This window comes from Saccopteryx bilineata, chromosome 4 (assembly GCF_036850765.1).
Source record: "Saccopteryx bilineata isolate mSacBil1 chromosome 4, mSacBil1_pri_phased_curated, whole genome shotgun sequence".
In the NCBI taxonomy this organism is placed as follows: domain Eukaryota; kingdom Metazoa; phylum Chordata; class Mammalia; order Chiroptera; family Emballonuridae; genus Saccopteryx; species Saccopteryx bilineata.
The window spans coordinates 290,060,289-290,077,107 of NC_089493.1; the positions used below are offsets into that span (position 1 = coordinate 290,060,289).

Below are 16,819 nucleotides of genomic sequence, written 5' to 3' on the forward strand. Positions count from 1 at the left end.
AACAGCATCCAGGCCACAGGGCGGGGTCCCAGACCCAGCTCCGGGTGGTGGTGGGCTCAATGGCAGGGCCCAGTGGACTGGGGGAGACAGGGCAGAGGGGCAGCTCCGAGCAGGGGCACGTGTGCTCCCACATCACAGGTCCTGCTCCTCCGGTCTGGGCAAGGCCAGGCCCGAGGGTAGCCCAGGTGCATGGTGGGAGAAGTGCAGGTGAGGCCCGCGGCTCTCCCGGCTATGCTGCTGTCCCTGGAGCGGTTGGGCTTGCAGACCAGCCGGCGGCTCACAGCTCCTTCCTGAGCAGGGGCCTTCCTGCCCGAAGGCGGGGCTCTGGAGCTCGGGCACCCCCTGCCTGATTTCCAGGGTGACTGGGGGCGATGTCTTAGGCCGTGGCCCCCCAGTCCCAGCAGGGAGGGAACGGGGCAGCGGGGGCGGGCAGCCTCCCCTAGGGCCCAGGCCTTATGCCGCCTGTCCCACAGACCCAGCTCATCCAGATGGTGGTGTGGATGCTGCAGCACAGGCTCCTGGTCCAGCTGCACACCTACGTCTGCCTGATGGCCTCGCCCAGCCAGGACGAGCCTCGCCCACGCGAGGACGAGGTCCCCTTCACCACCAGGGTCGGCGGCCGCAGCCTCAGCACCCCCAATGCCCTCAGCTTCGGCTCCCCAAGTAGGAGTCCCCTCCCAGGGCATCTCTCTGGGGGGAGCACCTGGGGGCTTGGGAGTGGTGGCCGGGAGGTCCAAGCAGGGCTCTGCTGGGAGTGGTGAGCGACCTTCACGTGGCCGTACGTGCACACGCCTGTCTCTCGTGTGAGCAGCGGGGCCTCATGCACACAGCCTTCCTGAAAGGGGGACAGGAGACCCCTCCCCCACTGCCCTGCCCTCCGTGGTTCTGAGAAGGAGGCTGTACCTTTGGGTTCTTGAGCAGGGGCTTGCTCAAGTCAGGAGCAGCCTTTCCCAGCCTGCCCTGTCACCCATCACTGGGAGGACAATTGAAACCTTGTACCCCAGGGCCTGTGAGGAGACAGTTACTGTCATGGTCCCTCCTTGAAAGAGCCATTGTGGCCAAGCATGACCCCCAAGGCAGCAGCGCATTTTCAAGCCCCAGTTCCCTAGGCTTGGGGAAGAGGAGGGGCTGGGAGGCTTGGTGGGCAGCACCTCCCCAGGCTGAGGCCTGGCCGTGGGCTTTAGGCTCTGTTAGGACCTGGCCTGCCCAGTGCTCCCTGTCATCCGTATGGGGTGGGAGGGGAGTCCTTGGGGCCCAGCCGCGCTCTGACCCGTGCCCATCACAGCCAGCAGCGACGACATGACCCTGACCAGCCCCAGCATGGACACCTCCAGTGCAGAGCTGCTCCCCAGTGGGGACTCGCCGCTCAACAGGAGGATGACAGAGAGCCTGCTGGCCAGCCTGTCGGAGCACGAGCGGGCGGCCATCCTCAGTGTGCCCGCGGCCCAGAACCCCGAGGACCTCCGCATGTTTGCCAGGTGGGGGCTAGGGGCCTGCTGGGCTGGGGCCAGGGCTGGGGTCGGGACAGAGGGACGGGACATACCCAACAACCCAGCCTGAGTCCATGGGTAACAGGTGGCTCTCATGGTCAAGGGGTGTCCCATGCACTCGGATGTGCCTCCTGGTGCCTGTGTGTGCCGGTGTGAGGCGCTGTCGTTGCTGACACACCGGGTCGGGAGCCTCTGTCCTGTAACTCTCCAGCACTTCCTGAGCATTTCTTGTCACTCCGGAAGCAGCAGCAACTCCTCAGTCTCATGGGGCATGGCAGGGATTTTCCCAGGACTCGGCCTGGGAGTCAGGGGACCCAGATCTCCACATCACAGGTGACCCCCCCCCCATCATAGGTGACATAGACTTTGCCACACCTACCTGTGACTAAGGAGGCATGTAGATATATGGTTTTCTGTAACCGGTCAGGCTGTCAGGACCTGAGCCCCTGTTAAGAACCACATGCCAGGCAGCTTTTTTTTTTTTTTTTGAGAGGGAGAGTGAGGGGAAGGGGGAGAGAAAGAGTGTGTGAGGAGAAAGGAGAGAGAGAAGCATCAACCTGTTGCACTTAGTTGTGCACTCATTGATTTAAAAAAAAAATTTTTTTTATTTATTGAGAGGAGGGGAGGCACACAGTCCTGCATGCACCCTGACCGGGATCCACCCAGCATACCCACCAGGGGGCGATGCTCTGCCCATCTGGGGTGTCACTCTGTTGCAACCAGAGCCATTCTAGCGCCTGAGGCGGAGGCCATGGAGCCATCCTCAGTGCCTGGCTCAGTGCCTGGGACCAACTCACTCCAGTTGAGCCATGGCTGCAAGAGCAGAGAAAAAGAAAAAGAGAGAGAAGGGGAAGGGTAGAGAAGCAGATGGGCGCTTCTCCTGTGTGCCCTAACCAGGAATCGAACCGGGGACATTTACATGTCGGGTTGACACTCTACCACAAAGAGCCAGGGCCCATTGATTGCTTTTCATACTGGGACTCAAACCAGCAACTTTGGAGTCGATGCCGTGACCTCAGGATCTAGCTAGTTCCCTCAGGATCCAGCCAGTGACCCCAGGGTTGAAATGGCAGCCTTGGCACTCCAGGATGACACTCCGTCCACTGTGCCACAGGCCAGGACCAGGCAGCTCTTTAAGCAGCTGGCCCAGGCATGGGTTCAGCCCCAGCTGCAGATGCCGCCTGGAACAGTGACCCATTTGGATGCAGAGCTACTTGGGGCTCGCTGCCACAGTATCATGAAAAAGAGACACCTCTAGCAGACCTGTCCCCCGTGCGACCCCACCCACGCCAGAATGCTGAGGGTGGGTGTGGCCTGCAGGCTCAGATGGGCTTCAGGGTTTCAACAGCCATGTGTCCCTGTGGCCCCACTTCAGGGGACTGGTGGGAAGTGGGTCCAGGACACTTACTTGCTCCTGTTGGGGGGGCGTGGGTGGCTGCTTCCCTGGGCCTGAGACCCCCCGGCCCCCCGCCAGCTCTGCTGTGGGCTGTGGCTGCTCCATGGCTGTGAGCACAGGCCAGCAGGCACTGTGCTCCCCCCCAGGCTGCTGCAGTACTTCCGGGGCCGCCACCACCTGGAGGAGATCATGTACAATGAGAACACCAGGCGCTCCCAGCTGCTCATGCTCTTCGACAAGTTCCGCAGCGTGCTGGTGGTGGCCACCCACGAAGACCCCGTCATCGCTGTCTTTCAGGCACTGCTTACGTGAGGCAGGCGCTGCAGAGGGTGAGGGCACCAGCATCTCCCCACCCCAGGGCTCCCTCCCTACTGCCTGGCCTGAGTCCTCAGCTCTGAGGCCTCACTTCAGGCCAGTTCAGCTGCCCAATGGGGCTGCTGCCCTCGGCATTCTCTCCGATGCAGTCCTCAAACCATCGGGTGTCTGAGCTGAGAAGGCGAGGCTCTGAGGTGGGCGGGGCCTGCACCTGTCCCCCGTTTCCCTGTCCTTGCCCCCAATCCTGCCTGTGTTCCTGGCTCCTCCAAGACCAAGGGCAGAGTGCCTGGTCCATTTTGTGGGCCTAGCACGGCCTGGCCGTCACCAGAGCCCTGTTAGCCTTCAGGAGGTTCATGGCCACGCCGTCCACTCCCCTTGGCTGCCTGAAGCACGGGCCTGGGCTGGTCCCTGGTGCGTACTTGGCTGCCCCTTGCGGGTGGGTCGGCACTGGCGCTCCCAGTCCTCCCTCACGGGGGTGGGGGGTACCTCCATCGGGCCTGAGGGAAGAAGTGTCTGTGCTGGCCCAGCTCTCTGCCACCCTGCTGCATACACAGGGCCCGATGTCCCCTTCCTGGGGGAAGAGCTGATCACTGAGGGCGGTTCTGGCTGAGACACAAGACACATATTTTCTAGAAAGGAAGCATTTATTTGGTTTGTAAACAATTAAAAAGCCTGTCAGGAGCAGACCCTTGCTCAGACCCGTGCGTCCTGCTCGGCCACTCTGTCTACCACACTGACCCAGGGGCTGCCCTGGACGTAGAAGCGCAGAGGCTTCTGGGCCCACTCTCCTGCGCTGCCAATGCCCACTCGGGCTGCGGCCACCACAGCCAACTCCCTGGGCCACGAGGGGCTGTGCTCTAGCCACACGGCCTTGTCCTTGGTCAGGTCCCGCTGGTCAAAGCTCTTGTCAATGGCCAGGGCCTGGCAGAGTTTGGAGGGGCCACTGCAGAGCTCACGGTCTTTGAGGGCTCGGCTGGTCTTGCCTTTCCGGTAGGTGCTGCGAAGCTGCCGCATGGTCTCCAGGCCCCCCAGGGGCTCCAGCGCTCGGAGCAGGACACACGCGCCATCCCCTGTGGGACAGACAGCGGGCAGTTGGTCCTCCCTACCCCAGGGCACAACCAGTGCGGCAGGGACTACGCAGCTGCCTTCCTGAGCACTCCTGTCCTCATTCACTGTGCAGACCCTGCCTGCCCCTCCTCCTGCACACCCACACCCCGGGGCCCTGGCTGGGGCCTCCCGCTGGCCACCTCTGGTTTGGTGATCAGCAGCAGTGCTGAGGCCTGTAAAGGAAACCTCTGGGCATGGTCACCCCACCAGGAAGCTGAGGCAGAAAGCTTTGGGCCTAGCCCAGACCCCTGCTCTGCCCCAGGATCCCCCATCTGCCTCTCCCCACTGAGTGTATACTGGGCAAGCAGGAGGTGGGCTCAGAGCAGCTACCAGTATGCAGAGGGTACTGGGTGCGCCCATCCCATGACGCGGTGGGGAGACCAGCAGGGCGGAAGTGCCTGCCAACAGGACCCCTCGCCTCCCTTGGGATCTCTGCTGGCCCAGCACTACCCCACCAGCCCAGGCTGCTTCGGTGGCCAGACAGTAAACTGACACCCTGGGCCCAAGACGACACGTTTGTCCAAATTCCCTTGGCCCTGCACTGCTGGGGGCAGTGGTTATCTGAAGTCTGGCCAAGGAGCCACAATCCTGGGACACCAGCTCTCCCAACTCACACCTACCCTTCCACCTGGGAGTCAGGCTCAGCCTGAGGTGTGGCCAGGCCGATCCCCACTCTTGGGCCTCAGCAGCACCTGGAAGCTGGCCCTGCGTGGACATAGCAGCCACACCCTCCTGCCCAGCCAGCAGCTGGCAAGTGGGGTTTTTGTGACCAGACACTTTTAATCAGCCACTTTCATAGGACCTCAAGATACACTTCAGTAGAAACAAAGTTCCAGCCCCTCTGGGCCTTTCCCAGCCCACCAGCCTCACGGCTCCGTGTCCACCCTGAGCTGTGGATGTCACATGTCCCCCACTGTCTCCCCAGGCCCCCAGGGGGGGTGGAAGGAGCAACCTATGCCATCTGTCACCGCCCCACCAGGCCGTCTCCTGGAGCAGTCCCTAGTCCTGCATCCTGACATGAAGTCTCAACGCCCTGGCTTCCCCACCGAGCCTCCGATCCCACTCCTGCCCCTCTGCCGGCACCGCCTCACCTGCTTGGCCTCCACAATCTCCCCTGCCTGCTCTCCTGGTCCTTCCTGCAGCGCGTCCACACAGGCGGGTGGGCAGGGATCATGGACACGGCCTCCCCTCTCCCTGATGCACCTGGATAACCTGTGACCCTGACTGTACCCATGGGTTTCCTTCCCCCTTAAACTAGGGCATCTTGGGTCATGTGTCTAGAAAGTAATCGCCACCTCCCATGTCTGCCTGTCTGACCTCAGAAGCCCTGGCCTGGCCCCCTTGCTGACCACAGCCCAGGCACCGCTGGACTTAGTCTCCTTATCTGAATTCAGCCCCGCCTCACACAGGAGGAGGTTGGCTGTTGCCAAAGAAATGCTCGAGGACCAAAATAAGCTCTCCAGGATGATAACAGGGCTGTGTGGGGTGGTCCCCAGCATCCTCTGACATCTGGTCACTCAGTTTCACTAACACCTTTTACTGGGCCAGGCACGGGTTCCCCCACCCCTCTGCCCCTGCAGCCCTGGCACTGAACATGCCCCGCTGTCCTCTCTGGGCCATCACAGCTCCCACACCCCAGAATCATTCAGCAAACATGTCTGGCTTCCAGGGTAACAACCCATGCCCGCACTGGCCGCCTCAGGCATTCGCATATCTTGGGACCAGCAAGAGGCTTGGCAGATGGATGCCAGGACTGGCTGGTCGGAGTGGGATGGGCAGACCGGCTCCTAATCAGCAGTGGCTCCAACAGAATGGTGCCGTGGGCTCTTCAGAGGACCGGCCACCAGAAAACAGCCACTTGCTCACAAAGGAGGGAGGCTGCCCCCCAAGGTCCCATGAGGTGTGTGGGTCTTCCTGGGGGCACCAGAGCAGCACCTCCCTGCTCTGCTGACATTTGGAGTGGATGGTTTCCTGTCCATCATGAGCTGTTCAGTACCGTCCCAGCAGCTGTGATGACCAGAAAGGCCCCCAGACATTGTCTAACGTTCCCCCAGGGTGGCCGAAGCACCCCCAGCTGAGAACAGCTGATTCAGACTCCATAGCTGGCTGCCAGGCAAGGCTCCGACTCAACTAAAATAGATTCCTCCCTCCTTTCCCTGCAGTCAGCCCCCTCATGAGTCTGGGCTAGCGGTGATGCCAGCTCTGAGCTCTGGGACCAGCGGTGGCCTCAGGGAACCTGTCTGCCAGTGTTCAGGTCAGCCCATGACCTCTGTATTTCACAGGCCCCCTGCCCCTCTGTGAGAACAGCCAGAGCTCCTGAAACCCTGACCTAGACCAGCAATGGCGTCTTCCACTCAAGCATGTGCCCCACCCTGGTCCCCGCAGGGGTCTGTCTCCCAGCTGCCAGCTGAGGGGCCTGTGCCCAGGCTTCCTGCTCCGGCCCCCAGCAGTGCTCACCTTGGCTGGAGACATTCATGCAGAAGTACATGCCATAGATGAGGTACACGTACAGGGTCCCCGGCTTCATGAACATCCCACGGTTGCGGGGGGTCTGCCGGCCACCCCTCGAGTGGGCAGCTTCATCCTCCGGCCCCAAGTATGCCTCAGTCTCCACAATGCGGCCACGGAGCTCTGTGCCGTCGTCCAGTTGCCGGACCAAGACCTGCAGGCAGCCGGTGTCAGCTCAGGGCAGGAAGGGATGGGTCTCCTCCACCTGACAGTCCATAGTCTGAACCTTGCCTCCCCAGCTCAGGACACACCAGGGCCAGCCACTTGCCCGTCCCGTCTTGCTGGACCACTGGAAACAGACCTTATCACAGCCATTTCATACTCTGGCCATGGCTGGGCTGCAAAGCGGCACTACTGAATTCACACACTGTCCTCTCAAGGGGCTTTCCGTCACACTGCCTCCTCCCCGGGTACCCCTGAACTTCCTCGCTCAGGCTGGGGCAGGGCAGTGGGTTTTCCGATGGCTTTAGGCGACCCCTGTGTTTTGGTCGTCCGACCCCCGCCGGGGTCACGACCCACAGGTTGAGAACCGCTGCTCCAGAGCCTGTGGCACTCCCTCTTTGACCTCAACACAAAGGATGGCACCCTCAGCTCCCACCCACCAGCTCTGAAAGGCCGTTCTGAGCAGCAGGACCAGCTGCCCCCTATGGCCTGGGCTGTATCTGGCTCCACTAGAAATGCGGTGTGTGGGCAGAGGCCAGGATCAGCCTAGCTGTGGCTGGCTGGGACAGCGCCCTGGGAAAGGGCAGGGCAGTGTGGAGGGCACACCAACGGGAAGGAAGGCCCTGTTCCATCTCTGAGGCCCAACTTGCATCTTTCCAGGAGCTCCACGGGGCGTCCCCCATTAGCGCCACTCTCCATGGTCCCACACCTCCAGGAGGCCGATTTGGGGACCAGGTACCCTTCTGTAGAGGAGCTTCTCGTGGTCCTTTTCTTGCTGTCATTGTTTTCTGTTTGATTTTTCCACTCTGATAAAATTTCCAGGTAGCAGATGTTGGCTGCCTTCCATGCTCCTTACAGACATCTCTCCCCTTTGCCGGTGGAGGGTCCTGGGGAAGGGAGCCCTCTTCCCAGCCAAGAGGGTGACGGGAGAATGGTCTGGGTGTCATGGCAACTCACTGCTCCTTGCAATGACCTGTAGAGGAATGCCCAAGCCTGGCCAAGGGGTCAGCAAGGACATCCCTGGGGAGGCTGTCTCCCTGACCAAAGGGACACAGAGCAAAGTACCCCCTTCTCTGCTGGATCCCACCCTGTCCACCCTCGGGCTCAAGCAGGCACGATGGCGGCCTATGGGGAAATTGTGACATCCTGAGGTCCTTGGGCCCCTGACCTGATGCTGGGACTCCCCTCTCCCATTATGTGAGATCATAAACCCTCATTATTTAGGGTTCTTCTAGAAGGATCTGTTGGCCCTTGCAGCTGAAGCACTCTCATGGGCACAGATCTGGTCCTGACCCACCGAGTCCCACTCTGGGTTACACTCCCCTGGCCCACGTTTGAGGGCCTATTCCTCTCCGCGCCCAACTCCTGGCACTAATTTTTCTATCAGTCACAGAAACTGACTTACCTTGGCCATTTTAACCTGGAGGCAGCCTCCTGAAATGACACAAGGTAAGCTGTGGAACCTCTAAGAGGACCAGAAAAACAGGCCTGGAGTTTGACCCCCAGTAACGGCACAGAGATGGTGCTCCAGACAGATGTGGCTAATGCCGCCGTTGCTGGCACGCGCGCCCTGCACAATGCCTGCTTCCCAGTCCAGACCCTGGGCCTGGAGGGGCTCCCGGGGAGCCAGCACCAGCACCATGAACTGCTGCGGTGGGAAAGAGGCTATCACATTGCCCTGCCCCAGCCTGAGCGAGGAAGTTCAGGGGTACCCGGGGAGGAGGCAGTGTGACGGAAAGCCCCCTGAGAGGACAGTGTGTGAATTCAGTAGTGCCGCTTTGCAGCCCAGCCATGGCCAGAGTGTGAAATGGCTGTGATAAGAAGGTCTGTTTCCAGTGGTCCAGCAAGAGGACCCTGACAGCAACCCTGCCACTGGGCAGTCTGCGGGCCATGGCCGCCACTCTCATGTGGCCAATGCTGTTACTGTTAAACGTTCAGATGCGCAACAGAGGTGCACTAACTGTATCAGGGGTCAGGGTAGGCAAAGTTACCTTCTCACCAATACTGGGGCCAGCACATGAAGGGAACCTGCCTCTCCATCCCCCCAAAAATAACAATAAAAGAAAAAGAGAAAAATACAAGCTATGGCCCTGCCCGGTTGGCTCAGTAGATGAGTGTTAGCCCCGTGTATGGACATGCAGGGTTTGATTCCCAGTCAGGGCACACAAGAAGCAACCATCTGCTTCTCTTCCCCTCCTTCTCCCCCTCTTTCTCTTCCCCTCACAGCCAGTGGCTTGACTAGTTCAAGTGTTGGCCCCAGGTGCTGAGGATAGCTCGGTTGTTTCAAGTGTTGGCTAAAGACGGGTTGCCGGGTGGATCCCAGTCGGGGCTCATGCAGGAGTTTCACTATCACCCCTCCTCTCATTTAAAAAAACAGCCTGACCTGTGGTGGTACAGTGGGGTAAAGCATCGACCTGGAGTGCTAAGGTCGCCGGTTCAAAACCCCGGGCTTGCCTGGTCAAGGCACATATAGGAGTTTATGCTTTCTGCTCCTCCCCCTTTCTCTCTCTCTCTCTCTCTGTCTCTGCCTCCTCTCTCTAAAATGAATGAATAAAAAAACAAAAAAAAAAAAATACAAAAAACAGAAAAAGAAAAAAAGAAAACAAGCTCTCCCAAGGGCAATATCAGGTGAGAAGGCAGGCTAATGTCCCCAGTGCCCAGAGCACGCAGGCAGACACGGGCTCCCCTGCCTCCACTGAGGGCAAACACCACTAACCACCTCAGCGCCTTTCCCAACGGATCCCGGCCCCAACCACTGAGGTGAAGCTATCTAGGAACAAGTGTGCACAAAACAGGTCCGAGTCAGGGATGTGTGCTCTGCAGTCAGAGGTCTGGGGCCCAGACGTTGCACGGCGATGACCACCTCAGCAGAGGCCGCGTCACTACGTCATTACCTGTCCCAGAAACGCCTGGGCCAGGGGGATTGCAGGCTGGTCGAAAAAGTCTAATCCCAGTCGAGCAGCGTGATCCTTTGGGCTTGAGAAATAGATACTGCGCTGGGGGCTCAGGGTCGTGGGCCGACCCCGGCGGGGCACCTTGGGGAAAGGTGTGTGGGCTTCATCTGGTAGGCTCTGATGCTGCTCTGTCTCCAAAGGTCGCTGCTTTCTTTGCCCCAGTTTGCGGGAAAGCTGGAATGAGAAAGACAAAGCCTCTGACCAGGAGAGGGCAGAGGACTGTGCGGTGACGTCAGACTCGCAGAGCATCAGGACCACATTTGACTGCCTGCCTCAGTTTTCCATCTGGAAAATGAGGGACCCACTCTGTGCAAACAGAATGCCAGACCAGATGTCCTCAGCCCCTTGGGTACAAGCGGGCCCCAGGAGGCCTCAGAAAATGAGTGCATGTGAGGAAAGGCTGGTGGCAGCAGCGACAGGGTAACCATTCTGCTTCACATGCCCACCACATGCAGGAGATATACAACTCGGTGGCAAAGGGCTGCAAGGCCCAGGAAGGGGACAGTAGCACCTGAGCCTGGGACAAGAGGGCTGCTATCTTCCGATTCCCATTTAGCACATGGATCCCAGATGAACTTCTGAGCTTGTTTCTGGAAACCTGCCCTTTGCGCTTGACCTTAACCAGGACTTGGAGGAATGAATTGTGGGTCACATCGACCCCCCCAGCCCCCGTGGACACATCCACTGTGACAGACCCCACCTCAGAATGACCTCTCACACACAGGTGGGTAAGGACCAGGCTGACCATCTGCTTGGCCCCACTCTAAGCACATGACCCCCTAGTGAGTCCCCAGCTATCCTCTGCCTCAGGACCCAGGGTGTCAGAATGATCAGGAGCAAGTAGGGCGAAGGTGAGTTCTCCTGAGGGATGAGGAGGACCTGCTGAGACACCCCCAACACACACTTTCTGCCTCTTACCTGCCCCACCCCCACCCTGAAACCTGAGCACCTGCCCTGTGCTGTTCTAGGGACAGCTGATCTTCAGGGGGAGATAAAGGGAACAGGGGGAGATAACGGGAACAGGCAAGCATCAGGGCCTGGAAGCACCATCCTCAAGGGTTGAGCGTCACTATGCTAAGTACCCATGTCTCCTTAGCATGTGACAGACCCATTATTTTTATCATAAGCGCTGACATCCCATGTCAAGTGGAGACCGCCAGTCTGCTGAGAACGGACACTGACGTGACCGTCTTTGCAGTCCAGCCCGTCTGTCAGCACCCACCACGGGACCAGACTCTGGGACGCTGCAGCCCCCGCTCTCACCTCGAGTTTGGCCCCTGGTCTGCCCCATAGCACTCGGGTCACGTGGGTCTCTGCCTTGGCCCACCTGGGTGCTGGGACACTCCTATGGCAGTCCAGGGACTGGGCTCAGAGAGGCATCGCTTCCCCATTTAGACCTAGCATTGGAAACTGCCTCCAAGGCCTTCATGGTTGTTTAACCCGGGGGCTGAGGAATGGGGTGACCCTGCTGTTGCAACCCAGAGTGTTACCTCAAACCGTCCACCTGGGCACCTCACACGCATCACCTGGCCCTGGTTAATAATGAAGGTTCCCTGGGTAAGAAGGCCCAGAAAATGCCCAAAGGTGTCCGCCACTGTTTCCTCATCTACCGTAAGAGAACCAACAACATCGGCACTGGAACTGAAATGGGAGAAACCAGGGAAGCACTTGGCTGCCACACAGCAAGCACTCAACGAATCTAACGTTAGAAGAAACACTCTCCACCGGAAATACCCACAGGCAAGACTTGGGACAACAGTCCCTTGCCAGGCTGAGAGGGCGTGGCCTGGGTGGAGGGGTCTCCAAGGGACCCATCAGCCCTTCATCAAAACCTGGGCGAACAAGGGACAAGTAAAGAACGGGAGAGCATTCATATGGCTGTGACAGACTCGAGGGGTAACGACTAGGCCAGTCCCATGGTCATTTTTGACGGGAGGCTGGCGCCTGGGCAGAGGCATCTGAGCTGGCCTCTAACCAGTGTCGGTGCCAGGGTCTCCTCCCAGAACTCCTCGGAGACCTCGGACCTGGCCTCGACTTGACTTCTGGCAAATGGCGCCCAGCCGGGAGCCCGACCCCGCGGGTGCGCCCTTGCCTGGGAACCGGAGGCCCTGTCGGGGGCCAGCGGTGCGCACGTTACTGGTGTTCTGCGGGCTGGGCGACTCCGGGTGAGATTTTCGCCTTCGAAGGCTGATTGATCCTCGGCCACACGTGGAGCGAGAAGCGCGCTCACCCAGGCGCGCACTCACCTGGGTCCCGCCACGCACCGGCATCCCGCAGCTCCCGCGGGGCGTCTTTCGGGACTGGGACCAGCCCGGAGCAGAGACCACCCACGAGCTAACCCCGGAAGCTCCACTCTTCCCCTGGTGGGGTGTCGGGGTTGGGGGTGGGCGGGGATGGAGCCGGCGCCTGCGCAGAGGAGGACGGAAGCCCGGTGGAGCGGCCTCGGGAGCGAGGCGCAGACTCCGCCCCATAGGCGGGCCCGGGCTCTCAGTCTGGGGCCACACGGGGGTGGGGCCACACGGAGAGGGCTCCGCGGGACCCAGGCTTCCGGGAGATCCCCTTGCCAGGCCCCCCACCTCCCATCCTGGACAAAGGCCCAGGACTGCTGGGGCTCTGTGGTGTGAAAGGGGGAGAAGGCGGCTGGGATTGGGACGAGAGTCGCCGCATCTCGATGCCTCTCCCACTGACCTGTTCCCGGCCCCTCTTCTCTGGTCCCCCCACTACCGTAGAGCCCACTCCACCCTCAACCGGTGGTCAGACCACCGAAAGGACTGTTCGGTCATGAACTTTGGGCCCTGGAGGGGCCCCGGTTGGAGGTGTGTTTTGGGGAAGTTGCCTGTAGACGATGGGGTACACGTGGATGTGTCACATGAGGGAGGTGACGGGATACTCATTTCTGGGACACCTTCCTGGACCTGGGAGGGAGTCATTTGCGTGGAGAGGGCAGGTTGGGCGGGGGCGTGGGCCGGAAAGACTTTGTCCAGGAAGCGGATGCCAGGGTCATCACAGGCGGTCCTGGGATCTGTCTTCAGTGGAGCCCCCGCTCCTCCCATCCTGGAGTGGGCCTGCTGGAGCATGGCCAGCCTCCTCGTGAGGCTGAGGCCTGGACTAGGGCTGTAGGGACTCGAGGGGACGCTACTGCTGCCTTGCCGGGCAGCAGCTCGGGGCAGAATGGGGAACACTGCTGCCCATCACTTCTGATGCCACTCCCTACACGCTGCACCAACTGCATCCATCCCCCCTACTCGCCCCCCTCCCACCCCAGGCCGCCTAGCCTATAGTCTCTGGTCAGATTTGTGTCCCCAGAGGGAACGGAAGGGGAATCTGGGGAGGGCAGTGCTGGCCCAGAGGAAGGAAAGGCCCGTGGGTAGTTGCTGTTTAGGCACAGTGCTGTTCCGGGGGAATTTCCCCGGCGGCGGCGGTGGTGGCAGCGGGGGTGCAGGGTGCGGGGGGGGGCTCACTGGTAGCACCTCACACCCAACCCAGCCACCCCTCTACTCTGTCACTCTATGGTTTATCTGGGTCTGCAGGGCCCCTCTGCTGTGCAAACACAGTCTCACCCCCTATACAGCCCACCCCTGTCCTTGGAAAATCCTGGCCCTGGGAGAGGGTACTCACGGCCTGGGAGAGCAGTTAGGCATAGCATGGTGTCAGATGGGGAAGGGTAGCTGGACGGGTCATGTGATGGGGGAGGGGTGCGGGTCTCAGATGATCATGGCACCTGGTCTTAGGGCAAGTCCAGCTGGGAGGACCCTGGTTTCCAACTGCTCTTTCTCCTCTGATCAGCCCAGGGAATGGACTCCAGCCCTCCAGACTCCCACCCCCACCCCAGGGCCCCAATGAAGGCTTCCTGGGGAGGGAGCGACAGTGCCTTCCAGCCTGCTGGAAGCCACCCAGCAGTTTGTGGCACTAGTGCTGCTTCCGGGGGTGGGCATTGTGTCATAAACCCCTGCTTGTAAGGCAGGCTGGATGTGCCTCCCACCCCTTTCTTTCCTTCCTTCCCCTGCCCTTGCAGCCATTCAGCCTAACAACGACTCCCGCTTCAGGCCTTCCTGTGTGCCCAGGCCCTTTCCCCTCTCCCTCACTTTGGGAGGGAAACTGAGGCCTCAGTTAGGCTTCAGCCCCCTGGTGAGGACAGGAGCAGGGTGGATACCGCTTTGTATTAATTTTTATTCTTGTTTAACAAATGGTGCTTGGTCCTTGTAGAAATCAGGAAAGTCCACACACCCCAGAGCGGTGTTTTATCCCTGTCTGGAAGATGAGGAAAGAGAGGCTCGGACAGCAGCCCTGGCCCCAGGAGGAGGATGGAGCAGGGCCAGCAGGGCCAGCGCCAGCAACCCACTTCTCCAGATGTTCTGGCATGGGCTTGCACAATCTCTGCATGGGGGGGCGCACCCCCTTCTGCCCCCCACTTCCTGGTTTGTGGTCTGAGGCCCCACCACAGGCTGGAAGTGGTGGGTTAAGCATTCCCACTGTGGCCTGCAGGGCAGACTGGCTGGGAGAGAGAGAAGGTGGTGCTAGGCCGGAGGGGCCTGGAGCCTTCTCTGTCCCCAGAGTGCCTTGCGCTTTGCTGGGAAAGACATGTTGGAGGATGTCAGCTGAAGACGGAGGTGAGGACACCCTCAATACTTTCAAAAGGATCAGCGCTGGGGTGAGCTGCTCTGTGCCCCACTGGGCCAGCTCATGGTCTGTGGAGGGACCACCAGTCACCAGAGACGTTGGAGAAAGGACAGCCGCTCTGTCAGCCACACAGGCCAGAGCTCCAGCCAGTGGTATGATTCAAATAATTTAATAACCAGTTCTCTGCCCTAATGACCGTTTTAAGTATAAAAAAAGATATGCCGAAAGGTAGTTTATTATTTCATGCATTTAATACTTAAATAAGAACAACAAAAGAGGTACACAAAACTAGGTTATAAGAAAAGAGTTTTAAAATATGAATGAAAAAATATAAAATAATACCTGACAAAAAAACAATAAAACTGTAATTTAAGATATGTCCGTATTGCTTCTTGACTGGCGCCTTCACTTGCAATTTTTTCACCTATGGATGGAATGAACATTCCTACAGGCGCTTAGAATACGATGTTATGCAGATGAACGTTAAAAAGGAGTAAGGAATGTACATTTGTGATTTCCACATTGGGTGGCTGCTCAGGCGCCCACCTTAGAGAGAACCCTGATTCCAATGCTATTTTAACAACTGGTTCGCTGAACTGAACAAAAAATTAGGTATCGGTTCTGCCGAACCGGTGCGAACCGGCTGAATCCCACCACTGGCTCCAACCCCAGCACTGACTCGGCGTTCTCTCTAAGGTAGGGCCACAGGGACGGCTGACCCCTTGAAGAGCGAGTTGAGGGGCTTGTCAGAGTCTCCTTGGGTAGAGAGGGCAGCTGAAGGCGGTGTGTGTGGGCTGCATCCTCCCCTCCTGGGGCTGTGCTGCCAATGCAGCTGGGCCCTGGGCCCAGGTACTCACCAGACCCCTCCCCATCCCCTGAGACATGGGGGGAGGGGCAGCTGTTTCAGAAATAGCCAGTGACTTCAGGCTCCTGGCTGGCCTGGCCCTTTTTGGCCACCTCCCCAAATAGCCAGGGGCTGGTCCTGGCCTCATCCAGGCCCCCTCAAGCCCAGGGACTGGCCTGCTGAGCTGAGGGTTCCGGAGTGGCTGGCAGGGCCTCCTCCTGCAGGTCAGGCCTCGGAGCCCCTTAGGTCCTAGAGTCAAGTGTCCACTCAAGGATGTTATCTTGGACTCAACCACTCCCCAGTCCCTCACCCACATGCTGGGCAGTTGCGGCTGATTTCCAGTTTTCCAGGGCTGGGCGAAGAAGGCACAGGAGCACGGGGGGGGGGGGTTTCCTTGCAGAGGGCTTCTCCACCAGGGCACAGGGCAGTGGGGCAGACGCGAGGCAGCACACACGTGTGCAGACATGTGTCCGTGTGGATTAGGTCCAGGTGTTGGCCCTTCTCTGCTCACACCATCCTTCGGATGCCAGGGCCCTTGGTTAGGAAGTGAGGGTGGGCAGAGACCCTGGGATTCCTGGGTGTACCTGCCAGGGTAAACTGGGGCATGCTTTGGAGCAACACCTGTGAGGAGCAAGGCTTTGCCACAGAGGCTACTGTGGGTCCTGCTGGAGCTTGGAAACTGAGGGGCTCTTTGGAAGTAACCTGAATGGGAGAGGGTGGCCGTTCCTCTGTCAGTAGACACATAGACCACCTCCTCTGAGGAGGGAGCATCATTTTGGGCAAGGCAGCTCTTGTCTACTGAAGGTGACTCCTCAGGGGTTCTCAGCCGGGAGCCGGCTCTAGCGGGTGCTCCTGGCAGCTGTGGATGAGTGTCTGGGTCACTGAGCGGGTCTGGATGGCACCCTGCAGCATCCACTGCAGGAAGGGGCCTGCCAGTACTGGATGCCCAGCCGTGGCATGCTTTGGAGGTGAGCCCAGGCCCTCGACTCCAGAGGGGACACTGCTGCATGCCCTGCCAGCCCAGTCTGGGCAGCCAGGTGGGCAGGGCCTGCTTATTCCTGGCAGGGGTCAAGAATGCTGGGCATGAAGAGACTGTCCTGTCTGGCTGAGAGCCTGGCATGGGAGGTTGGCATGTGTGGGCTGCAGGAGCCTTAGGCATCAGCACTGGGGCCACCTCCCTCTTGCCTTATGTCCCCACTGCACCTGTAGTCACCCCCTCCACTAGTGAAGGAGTCCCCTTTAGCCCCTCCAAAGTTTTCACTGTGTCCCTGTACCTAAGGACCCTGTTGATATACCTGTGTTCACTGAGGACCTGGAATGTGCAGGCAGCCCCCTGCTCCACGGTGTGGACGAGGGTACAATCAGGAGATTCTGTCCCTTGCCCAGGCTCCGGGGCGACCTGTACGTTGGCTGCACTTCACAT

The 16,819-nt window shown here is 59.6% G+C and overlaps 2 protein-coding genes across 7 annotated transcripts in view; one reads left to right on the top strand and one right to left on the bottom strand.

Moving 5' to 3' along the window:
• NPRL3 (NPR3 like, GATOR1 complex subunit) overlaps positions 1-3,676 on the top strand; it is a 46,824-nt gene extending 43,148 nt beyond the window's left edge. For all 6 annotated transcript variants that reach the window (XM_066275487.1, XM_066275482.1, XM_066275483.1 and 3 more), the window contains 3 exons: positions 474-663; positions 1,286-1,478; positions 3,033-3,676. In XM_066275487.1, the coding sequence (XP_066131584.1) occupies positions 474-663; positions 1,286-1,478; positions 3,033-3,198 (549 nt within the window). In that variant the 3' untranslated portion in view covers positions 3,199-3,676. The remainder of the gene's footprint in view (positions 1-473; positions 664-1,285; positions 1,479-3,032) is intronic.
• A 150-nt stretch (positions 3,677-3,826) lies between these two features.
• On the bottom strand, positions 3,827-12,319 carry MPG (N-methylpurine DNA glycosylase). The gene is made up of 4 exons (XM_066275488.1): positions 12,179-12,319; positions 9,873-10,106; positions 6,766-6,970; positions 3,827-4,271 (listed from the first exon to the last, which is right to left on the bottom strand). The coding sequence occupies exons 1-4, from the start codon at positions 12,200-12,202 to the stop codon at positions 3,895-3,897; spliced, it is 840 nt and encodes a 279-aa protein (XP_066131585.1). The 5' UTR covers positions 12,203-12,319; the 3' UTR covers positions 3,827-3,894.
• Positions 12,320-16,819: the final 4,500 nt, after the last annotated feature.

What these genes read in the sequence shown, in the direction of transcription:
- MPG (XM_066275488.1), bottom strand. Translation starts at nt 12,202, where the DNA reads ATGCCGGTGCGTGGCGGGACCCAG. An exon ending in CGGTGCGTGGCGGGACCCAG is followed by an intron (nt 10,107 to 12,178) that starts GTGAGTGCGCGC and finishes TTCTCATTCCAG; the next exon opens with CTTTCCCGCAAACTGGGGCA. An exon ending in CCCAGGCGTTTCTGGGACAG is followed by an intron (nt 6,971 to 9,872) that starts GTAATGACGTAG and finishes GGCTGCCTGCAG; the next exon opens with GTCTTGGTCCGGCAACTGGA.